General features: G+C 39.3%; 1 protein-coding gene across 1 annotated transcript in view; it reads left to right on the top strand.

Annotated features, from left to right (window-relative positions):
- TSHR (thyroid stimulating hormone receptor) overlaps nucleotides 1-12,192 on the top strand; it is a 160,018-nt gene that overhangs the window by 120,926 nt on the left and 26,900 nt on the right. The window contains exon 9 of the mRNA XM_082384782.1: nucleotides 9,420-9,497. Within this exon, the coding sequence (XP_082240908.1) occupies nucleotides 9,420-9,497 (78 nt within the window). The remainder of the gene's footprint in view (nucleotides 1-9,419; nucleotides 9,498-12,192) is intronic.

Genomic DNA, 12,192 nt, shown 5'->3' with positions numbered 1-12,192 from the left:
ATAGAGCTGCAATGAACATTGTGGTACATGACTCTTTTTGAATTATGGTTTTCTCAGGGTATATGCCCAGTAGTGGGATTGCTGGGTCATATGGCAGTTCTATTTTTAGTTTTTTAAGGAACCTCCATACTGTTCTCCATAGTGGCTGTATCAATTTACATTCCCACCAACAGTGTAAGAGGGTTCCCTTTTCTCCACACCCTCTCCAGCATTTATTGTTTGTAGATTTTTTGATGATGGCCATTCTGACCGGTGTGAGATGATATCACATTGTAGTTTTGATTTGCATTTCTCTAATGATGAGTGATGTTGAGCATCCTTTCATGTGTTTGTTGGCAATCTGTATATCTTCTTTGGAGAAATGTCTATTTAGGTCTTCTGCCAATTTTTCAATTGGGTTGTTTGTTTTTTTGATATTGAGCTGCATGAGCTGCTTGTAAATTTTGGAGATTAATCCTTTGTCAGTTGCTTCATTTGCAAATATTTTCTCCCATTCTGAGGGATATCTTTTCGTCTTGTTTATGGTTTCCTTTGTTGTGCAACAGCTTTTAAGTTTCATTAGGTCCCATTTGTTTATTTTTGTTTTTATTTCCATGCCTCTAGGAGGTGGGTCAAAAGGATTTTGCTGTGATTTATGCCATAGAGTGTTCTGCCTATGTTTTCCTCTAAGAGTTCGATAGTGCCTGGCCTTACATTTAGGCCTTTAATCCATTTTGAGTTTATTTTTGTGTATGGTGTTAGGGAGTGTTCTAATTTCATTCTTTTACATGTAGCTGTCCAGTTTTTCCAGCACCACTTATTGAAGAGGCTGTCTTTTCTCCATTGTATACTCTTGCCTCCTTTAAAATTCAGACTTCAAGGTCTGCAGAGCATGGTTCTTGGTATTGGCTGCAAATTTGAATCACCTGAAGAGATTTGGAAGCCCTGATGCCTAGGCTTTACCACCAGAAATTCTGGTTTAATTGGTCTGAGGGTAGCCAAGGCATGGGAATTTTAAAATCTCCCCAGGTGAGTCCAATGTAAAGCAAAGGTCAAGAACCACAGCTGTGGAGTATGTTATCACTCTTCTTGTCCAATAGTCACATTTTACACATAAAGGAATGAAGCCCAAAGTGAACACATGGCTTTTTTTTAAATATGGCTTTTTACATTCTTTTTTTTAAATTTATTTATGGCTGTATTGGGTCTTCATTTCTGTGCGAGGGCTTTCTCTTGTTGCGGCAAGTGGGGGCCACTCTTCATCGCGGTGCACGGGCCTCCCACTATCGCGGCCTCTCGTTGCGGAGCACAGGCTCCAGACACGCAGGCTCAGTAGTTGTGGCTCACGGGCCCAGCTGCTCCGCAGAATGTGGGATCTTCCCAGACCAGGGCTCGAACCCGTGTCCCCTGCATTGGCAGGCAGATTCTTAACCACTGCGCCACCAGGGAAGCCCTGGCTTTTTACATTTGATAGAGCTATCAAGTGGCCAAGCCAAAGCCAGAAACTGGATCTCCTGACTCAAGACTCCCCTGTGCCCTGCTGGGATTCATAATTGCTGACTTACCAGCCACCAGTAAGGCTTGGACACCCAACTCCTCTTGCCACTGCTACTTGTTTCTTAGCCCAGGAGAATATTTACACTTCTTAGTCTTTTAAAGTCATGAAATACAGAAGCTAAAAGATCTTGTAGCTGGAAAGAGTGGACTCATGTGAGAGAAAGGAGGTCACTCAAGACTCAAGACACAACCAGAAGTTTCAGAGAACAGTCACACCAAGCAATGGTGTCATTTGTCAGGGAGAACCTGATTTTAACCAATGCAGCAAGGTCACCAACTCAACCAGCTTCCAAATGAGGTCTGAGTGAGGGACACCTTGATGAAAAGGCTGGCATGATCAAATGTTATTAAATTCAAAGATTTGGGGTTAAAGTCAGCCTATGTGTGTTCATCATTTTGCTTCAGAACTTCTCATGCCTGCTCATAATTGGCCTTTTGGTCATGTTTAGAGAACTCCACAGACACTTCAAGAGATTTCCAAAGTGAATCTTCTGTAATCAGCAGACTGTTCTGCTAAATGGATCTCAGTGTAAATCTAGTAGCCTGTTATTCTACAGTTTTGGTCATAAAGTCAGCTGCAGAATATCAAAGGAGTTTAGAGACATTTTTATTGAAAAAATGAAAAAAATAACAATGGGACAATAATTTCTATCCCAGCTTCTCCCTAGCTTTTGTGGTAAGAGAAAAATTTGTGGTAAGAGAATAGTTTGTAGACATCTGGTCTAGATGTAGGTATAATAATTTGGGGGAGGGGAGGGGAGGGCATTTCCCAAACTATGTTCCTTAAGCTCTCTTTCCATGGTAAATTAACCAGTGTTACTTTTTAAAAAGCTATTCATGACCTTATTAAGTTAAACAAAGTATACAGGTGGACTTCTTGGGTCTTTTGATAGAATAATCTGAATTATTATTAGATAATAATAATAATACTGTATTATGACAGGAATATATATCCAGTAGGGGGATACAGTATGCAGAGCTTCTCAGGGAGTTCTTGGTTCCAGGAGCACCTCTCTGGACTGGTGTTCCACAGAACACTTTTTGGGGAAAGCTACTCAAGAAGAATCTTTTGATATACTGCCTTGTTCGGAGGCAGGTAAATTTAACAAGGTTTATTCAAGAGGCAGGCTATGGAGAATCTTAAGAGCCAGTAAAGTTTCAGATCCTCCTGCGGTCTTCTGAAGTTAAACCTATGAAAAGATTATGTAGGGAAACGGTCTCTACCTTCCTACCAGCTTTCTCCTTAGACCATATCATGGACTCTGTGAGAGGCTTGGTTGATGGGAGAGAGTTATTCTGATGAAAACAATGGATTTTAATTCACTGATTCCCTGAATTACATACAGTCTGTTCTAGTCACTACAACTATCCCTTGAAACACAGGAAAGAAATCAACGCACCATTTTCACATACTTTCTTGACATTTTTATGTAAAATTTGGAAGGGTTTAACAAATGTGGGCAATATTTCTTAACTGAGAGTCATTTGTTTCCTGATTTTTAGAAGTCTAGATCTGAGATCAGCAAACTTTTTCTGGAAAGGCCCAGATAACAAATATTTTGGGCTTTGTGGGTCATAAGATCTCAGTCACAGCTACTCAACTCTGCCATTGTAGGACATAAGATCTCAGTCACAGCTACTCAACTCTGCCATTGTAGTGTGAAAGCAGCCACAGACAATTCATAAACAAATGAGCATGGCCGTATTTCAATAAAATTTTATTTACAAAAATTGGTGACAGGCAGAATGTGACCACATGGTCATAGTTTGTGGACATCTGGTCTAGATGTAGGTATTCAGTGAAGATGACCATTGTGTGATGAAATATGTAGTTTATTTCTCCCAATTCCTGGTAAAGGTTAAATGGCAAACATGGGATAAAGATAAGAAGTATCTGGACAAAAATATTTTAGGGTTTGAAAGTTCAGATCCAATCATAAAATAAAACAAAGATCTTTATTTCCAATCAGTATTTTAAATCTGAACTTAAATCTCTGCTCCTGTTATAAAACAACATTCCATCTATTCATTCTACCCTAAGTTTGTGATTCCTGGTTGATGGAAACTAAATTTTTCTTAGCTTTATGCACTCCATTAAAAGGTATCCTACAAATCCAAGGTAAAATCAAGATGATAATCATGATAAAGATGCCTGGAACTAGAGGAAGATAAATAAGGGTTGAGCTGTAGATGGAGAAAACAGAGGTCAGGTTTCCATAGTAATAACAAAATAGTATTCACTTTGTGATTTTAACGTGGAGCTGTTGCCTCTATCCTCAATACTAACTGTGATTTAAAACTAATGTAAACACATCAGTATTCTATAATTACCTTAATAGTGTTCAAAGACTGTACATGGCATGTTAGCAATTTGTTGAATCCTCCAGAAGTATGTTCAAATATTTTAACTTCTAATTTAAACAATTGCTTATCCAAAAGCATGATTATTCCCCATCATCTGCCTCATGTCAGTTTACTGAAATTAGCAGATTTGACCTCACTTAGACCTATTTTTTTAGTGTAACTGAAGAACACGGTTGCAGCCAAGTTGGACAAATTCCTCATTGAGAACAAGCACTGATGCCTCAGCAGCAGTTGGGTAATTAAAAGTTCATGAAAATTATGGCAGATGCTCGAAAGTACATGGTCCTGTGATTTCATATGGAACCAAGCACACTGTCATCACTCAGATGTGAAATTAATAATAATACAAGCATCCCTTGCTCAACAGAAGTTGAACTGCTCTCAGTCGCAAGTTAAGTCACACATTCATTCTTTGGAACCTCTTTTCCACCCTCTCCACACAATCTGGCATGGGGATATGTTGCTTATCTCAGAACATTTAATTCTCTGTATTTTATTTTGTATTGTCAAATTCTAGCAACAAGCTACCATCTGACAGTAAACATTTGGGCAGAAAAAAATACCATTTTGATGTGCTAAGAGCATACTGAAACACTAATCGTTATGAACAGAGATGTCAACACAATTCATGTACTAATTAGCATCACACATTAGCTTATTACAAGCAAAACACTGCAGCTTGGAGCACTGGGAAAAGATGACGATAGAGAAGATTACAGGATTAAGCAGTCTATTATTTCTCATGGAGTAAGTATTTGAACAGCTTGTAGGATATGCTCCAAGGCTGGCTTTTACCTCTGCCTGTTGAAGCCTTGAGCATTTTCTCACCTTTTACTGTTTACAGGCAGGTATCCTGATTTCTGCTACCAAAAGGATTTTTATGGAACAGTGAGGGCTGGGCAGGGATTCTCTTTAATTTTCCAAATAACTGATGCTATGAGAGGGAAACACAGTTCCCCACAGAAGTATTCCCATGAGGGTCTCACAGTATAAACAGATGTCCGCCCATTTGCCCTAAGGGGATTGTGGAAATGCAGGCTCAAATTCTATCTTGGAGCTGAAATGTATCCTAAAACTCCCCAGAGAGCAAAGCTCAGCAGCAACCACAACTTTCCTTACCACAGTGTCACACTCCTCCCTCTGACACGTCCTCGTTTAAACATAACGTAGAGGGTGCCTTGAGCTAGGAGTTACCCAGCAACTGGACTTTGATTTAGTCATCCAGCATGTTTTTACTGAATGGCTGTTGTGTGCCAAGTGTGAGTCCAATGGGGAAGGATGTGAGCTATGTCTATCATACTGAGTTCATCAACTGGATATTCTTCCCCAGCTCCTTCCTGACCATCTTCATTCTTCTGACCACACTGTTCTTCCTTAACTGTGAGATACACGGCACTTAAATCAGGGCAGGGCTTCTTAACTCCCCTCTCCCTACACACCCCCATCCCCACCATATGAAAGATCTGACATATCTTTTCTCGGAAGAATTTCATTTCTTCCAAGAGGTTCTCAAAGAGGTATACATACTCCAAAGAGTGAAAAGGCATTGAATACTCACATGTGGCAGTGTCTATCCTATTTTTTTTTTTTTTTTTTTTAGAAATTCACGTTCTTTTATTTATTTATTTATTTATTTATGACTGTGTTGAGTCTTCGTTTCTGTGCGAGGGCTTTCTCTAGTTGCGGCAAGTGGGGACCACTCTTCATCGCGGTGCGCGGGCCTCTCACCATCGCGGCCTCTCTTGTTGTGGAGCACAGGCTCCAGACGCGCAGGCTCAGTAATTGTGGCTCACGGGCCCAGTTGCTCCGTGGCATGTGGGATCTTCCCAGACCAGGGCTCGAACCCGTGTCCCCTGCATTGGCAGGCAGATTCTCAACCACTGCGCCGCCAGGGAAGCCCGTCTATCCTATTTTTAAAGGAGATACCAGTCCTTTTCTCATAAGCCCTTCCCAGTATTTGTATTTAGAAAGACTTTCAAGAAGTCTTTCCTTTCACCGCAGACTCCGAGACTTTCTACTCTTCTTTTGTTTACATTCATCTTGTCCTTGGAAGAGATGGTTTAGATGATCACACACACATACTCTCCCAATAAAATAATCATTGTCTGGAGTAGGTTACCCATGTAGCCTACCAAGATTTGTGATTGATTTACCCAAGTTGGCTTAGAGAATGTGGATTCCAGAGGAATCAGGATAAGTCCGGGTCAAGGAATCAGTTTAACTAACCTGACATTCCCAGTAAACATTATATGATAAATGAGGCTGATGGAAGCACAATCTTCTTGGATATTAAGGCTTCTGCAGATATATTTCCCCAACCCCATCCCCTCCGCTCCAGGAGAAGGTAGGATCAGCAATCTGAACCCAAGGTTAAAGCTTCATGGCATTATCATAATTTGTGATAATAAAACAGCCCTCCAAGCTGCTAAACGGCAGAATGATGGTTTCATTTTTAAGCACCTAATTATTTCTAAGAGATGAAGTGCCCAAACAACCCTCTTGGTTTTAAAGAATGCAGCCTCCCCCAAGACTCCAGTTCATCTCCGTTCAAGTTGGCTGCACCCTCTCTCCATCCTCCTTCTCCCCTTCTGGACTCTGGCTGGCTTTCCCAGTTTAAAATCTTCTGCAGCATTTCTGGTAAACTCTAACGCTTATCAACCAGCCTCCTTATCCTTGGGGGCGTATTGAATATCAGATGAAAACACTGCAGAATTGGACAAGCAATTATTTAGTTTTACAATCATTTCTAATGATTAGAGCAAGCCGATTTTCACTTGCGGCAGTCAGAGATGAAGAGGAAAAACTGAGATGAGCTCACCAGTCCTTACTTGATTTTCAGCAGTCTAGGAAAAGAATGCGATCTGCAAGTTGCATGGTCCAGAGAATATAAAAAGAGACACAAGCCAGTGTGGCACTTGAGTTGAGTTAGTTGTCTTTTTACAAAACCATGCTGCTCAAGATCTCTCCAGGTGCTTTGTCTCCAAGGCGGCTCTTGTCTGCTCTGGCTGTCACTGACCATGAACTCTGTGGACACAGTGTGAAGGAGAGTCAAACAACGATGGAATGAAGCCTACAAGTGAGAGCTTTACATGATAGCCATTCATCCAGAAGGCACAGACTTGCTGCTGTAACATCTTAGTTGCATCTTTGTACATATATGAGGGTTAATTGATACCCCCGCTCCATTTTCGACTTAACAGTGCCTTGGAAGCTTGGTATCCATCCAGCCATTGGCTGAAGAGGCCATGTCTGGACCATACCCTTGTGGCATTTGTAAACAAGTTGCTTGTCACTGCCATCAAAAAAGTCAATTGGCCACCACACCATATGATGAGTCTTCTAGCTTTCATTCCCCATTACATTTTCCTTAAAGTAAAAGTTTAGCATAGCTCACCTCACTATTTTGGAGGAAAAGTGCATTGATTTTTTTATTCAATCATTTACACCTTCATTCAGTAAATAGTTATGGAGGCACTGAATTTGGCACTGGTGATACAACAATGAGTAAGACAGAGAGCTTAAACTCTGATTTGGGAGACAGATGATGAAAAAGTAAACAAATACACAAGATAATCACAGACTGTGATAATGCCATGAAGGAAAAAAAGAAGGCAATGAGGAAAACTGATGGTGGCTACTTTAAGTTAGTTCTCAAGCTTGATTTGAGAAAAAATGTAAAGGATCACAAAATGTATACCAATTTATGAGATGTCATTGTGTGAAGTCGTAGTACTTGTCATTTGGTTAATCCCTCATCCTGCCCAGGAGAGGGAGACTTCTTGGTGGTTGGTAAAACTCTTCCTCCAACTGCTCCAGTGAACACCCATCTATGGCTCTGGGGCTGCCCTCTCTTATTCTAAGTTCCATCCTCTACAAAGGACTAGAGAGGAGCAGAGCTGCTGGACCAGGAGAGGTTGAGGGCAGACCTCACGGAAGTGCTGTTCTTGCTTTTGCCTTCTGAACAGCAACAGAGGCTGCCTCCTCATGGTTCAGCCACAAATAAATCCACCCTCCCTCTCCTCAATCTCACCAAGAGATGCAGAGAAAGAGAGAGAGAGAGAGACAATTAACCAAGGAGAAGTTCTTCTGTGAGGGCTCTGGAGAAAGAATCCTTCTGACTCAAAGTCCTCATGTCACACTATTATTTTTTTTTTTAATTGAAGTATAGTTGATTTGCAATGTTGTGTTAGTTTCAGGTGTGCAGCACTGTGATTCAGTTATACACATATATAGATATAGTTTTTCAGATTCTTTTCCATTATAGGTTATTACAAGATACTGAATATATTAATAGTTCCATGTGCTACACAGTAGGTCCTTGTTGTTTATCTAGTGTCACACTATTCTTATTAACCATCACCCTTGAGAATTTTGCATCATGAAGAGCAAACACCATAAACAGAATAATGGAAGCATTATCTGTATCTAAGCAGATCTCCTGAGTCTCCACTGCATTCATTTTGCATCAACAGGTGACCACTCACTGACTCTTAAGTTGACTAGTCTATGCAGGGGTGAGTTATTCTAAACATGTGTAAATTGAGATCATTTATAACAAGGAGATTTTATATACACACACACACACACACACATATGATGGCTAATATATATATATACACATATATAATGCTTTGTTTCTTTTTAGATAACATTGTTCTCTAAAAAAGCTAGGGGGGAAAACGCCAGTTTCAAAATGCTTGGAAGCTTTTATCCATTTGGAGGTAATTTTATGTTTCAGAATCACTTTGTGACTTAAATTGTTCAAAAATATTTTACCCTCAACTGCCCAATATGTTTCCAAAACGGAAAGATCAATGTGCCCATCAAGGCCCTTCAGGAAAGGTATACTCTGTAATCTTATCTGTATAACCTGCCCCCCATTCCCCAGATAGGATTGCCACAGAAAATGCTGGCCACCCAATTAAATTTGAATTTCAGATAAACACCTTTTAGTATAAGAATGTTTCAAAAATTACATGGGAAACATTTATACTAAAAAACTTTTCATTGTTTGTCTTGGCATCCTGTATTTTTACTTTACAGATTTGCTAAATCTGGCAATCCTGCCCCAAATAAAAGATGTGAATCTCTGACAGCTCCCATCACCACTCGCCACCTTCACTGAATACCTGATTTAAGCCCAGCCATCAAAAGTAAATGTAAATATTGATCAATGTTGAGAAACAAAATTTAATTTAGTTGGTATTGAAGAAGATTGAAAAATACAGTCGCCATTGGCCAGGTAAATAGGGAATTGGGCAACTTTTATATAATCTAGATATGCAAACTAGATCATAAACAAGCTCCCTTTCAAAGACTTCTGCCATAATTAATGTGTATAAACCTTGCACAATTGAAACCTAGAATATTTTGAGTGCTTAAGCCGGAAGAAGGTAAGGTGTTTTCCAAATTCCTAAGAAACAGGTAATAGCTAAGGAGACCATGCTCGCATTTTATTTTGGTATTTATGTTAAGTTGCTTAACCTCACCTAATCCATCCTCTCTCTCGCTTTCTCTAGTTACCTGAACAAGAATAAATACCTGACAGCTATTGACAAAGATACATTTGGAGGAGTTTACAGTGGACCAACCTTGCTGTGAGTAAGACATACAAAAGAATATTTGCCTTTTTTTTTTTTTAATGGAAGGGAGGGCGCCATTAAGAAGAGTAGCTGATGATGTCTGTGGGGAGGGAATGCTGTTGTCTTGGATAAAGGCTTCTGCTAGTACTTTTCTGCCCAGCTGTATAGATTACTGCTTGGAAGAAAGTCCTTGTGCTTTGAGACCCAGAAGGCCCCATACTCCACTGTGCCATCCTGATGCCTGATGCCACCTTGGTGTGGACATTCATGAAGGCCCTCTTTTGGAAAAAAAGACATTTTTGAGCAGCTGGTGTTTGCAAAATTCTGAGATATGAGGTCTACAAACAGGGGGAAGTCACTCTAGTCTTTGCTGAGAAATGAATGTGTATTGCATAATGCAGTACATTATGGTATTGTACCATACGGGGGTTCATAGCACAAAGAAGGAAGAGTATAAACAGTTTGATTCATATCTGGGAAAACTTACAATCACTGGAAAAGATGGGATGTAAACAGTTTTTAAAACAGCATGGAAAAAAAAGCTATTTGTGCATTTCCTCTGATTTATACCTCCACATGTAATCATGATCAAGTTCTGTTGATTCTGTCTCCCGCAAGCCTCTTCTAGTGCCATCTTCTCCATTCCCTTGGTTTTGCCTTAGTTTAGAATTTCATTCTTGAGCATCTAGTACAGTCCTTGCCAAAGTGGAACAGAGGCCCCCAGGAGAAGCACAAGACAATCCATCAGAGGCAAGAAGGTTCCATCCATACATAAGAGGTTCCATTTAAAAATAAGAACAAATTGGGAATTCCCTGGTGGTCCAGTGGTTAGGACTCTGTGCTCTCACTGCTGAGGGCACGGGTTTGATCCCTGGTTGGGGAACTAAGACCCTGCAAGCCACGTGGCATGGCCAAAACAATTTTAAAAAGAACAAATTAAGTTCTACTAATATTTTACACTGTCCCTCAGGTGTCAAGTGGGTAATGATTGCATCCCAAGGGAACAGCTGGTGATCCACAGTCTCGAAGACTTACATCCTCACTCTTTCACTTTTAACAATTTCACTTCACTTTTAGATTGAATACACCCAGTTAAGTGGGTTTATGGCCTTACTTTCTTAACACACAGGTTCCATATAAGAGGGCAGAGTGACCCTGAAAATCTATTGTACCATACGGGGGTTCATTGTTAACTCATGGCAAAGTACTTAAAAGTATTATGCATTTTTCTTTTTATAAAAAGACAAGTGAAAAAAAGTATATTGACCTTTTCTGTGATTTTTTTTTTTTAACCTGGAAGACATTTTTTAAAGACATCTTTAACTGCTCCTTCATGATAAAGGTGATATTTCACCAATGAATGAGGAAAGTTGTTGCTCTTCTAAAGAAATGTGTGCTTTGGAAAGAGTCTTTAGAAACAGGTATTTGGAAACTTTTCCATGTTATGTAATTTTCCTGATGAAAATAGTGAATGTCACTTATAAAAAGTTTGCTTTTTTAAAATCAGAAATTGAATTTTAACGTTTTAAAACCTTTCAAATTAAGAGTTGCAGTGGGTTTAAAATCCATGTATATAAAATATGAAAATGAAACATCTTTAGACTAGTTTGCAAAAACTACTTATTGACAGCTGAGAATATGAATTTCAATAAAAACATGTATTTAATTACTGAATTGGATAGAGAGATGAGAATCTTAATTTAGTAAGTACAGCCAAGCCTGCCCTATTCCATTTGGAACCATCTATCTTTGTGAGGTAACTTTTTCAATTGACAACAATTTAAACCAAAACCAAAATAAACTGACCCAGAAGCAGACCTCTGAATAGCTGTATCAGAAAGTGTTAAATGACAATTTTCATAATTAGTAAAGTATTATTTAATAACATTGATTTCACTTTGGTGAAATATTTTTTTAAATATTACGTATTTGTTTTTATCCTATCCTTTTAAATGTATGGTTAGTGTGTTTTGTAATGTATAATATATAACATGGTATTACAGTAATATGTGTATAGAGCTCATAAATATACATATGTTAAAGTACATACTCAGACATTTTTTACTTATAAATACATGACATTGAAAGAATTTGAAGACCAATAGTGTAGACCAGAAACATTCAAAGTGTGGGTCCACTACAAGGTTGGCTCCAGAATGTACTTCAAAGCACAGCTTCCTTCGTGGAGAAAGTCTTCCTATGAGAGCAAAGTTGCCCAAACTAAGCAGTGTGCTTAGTGAAGTAGTTGCTTACATTCCAGTACAAGCTTCTTACTTTATCAAGGACTCATAAGAAACAGCCAATGGTCACCACTCTTTGAGTAGCACTAGTCTAAATGACAAGAGTCTCCAAATTTCCCCTGGCCTTCTATCTTTGACCTCAATTTTACCCTCCCCAAACCTCCTTGTGTTCAAATGCAAATAGGATCTTAAAAACCAATGCTGGTCTCCCATTTCCCTCAGGATAAAGACCTTGGTGTGGCATGCAAAGCCCTGCTATAATCTTCAGCTTTATCTCTCACACCTCTATACACTCCTGACCAATCATCCATCCATATTGAAACTCTCAGCTCCCCTAATATTCCAACCTACTTATATGGCTATGCTAAACTCTTGCTCTTCCTACTGCTTTGAAAACCCTAGCACAACCTTATGTCTGATAAGCACCTACTACCATTTTGACATTTGAGTAAAGATCTCTCTGAAGTCAT

The sequence above is a fragment of the Balaenoptera borealis genome (genome assembly GCF_965194805.1).
Source record: "Balaenoptera borealis genome assembly, chromosome: 3".
Classification (NCBI taxonomy): domain Eukaryota; kingdom Metazoa; phylum Chordata; class Mammalia; order Artiodactyla; family Balaenopteridae; genus Balaenoptera; species Balaenoptera borealis.
This window is presented reverse-complemented; position numbering and strand designations above follow the sequence as displayed.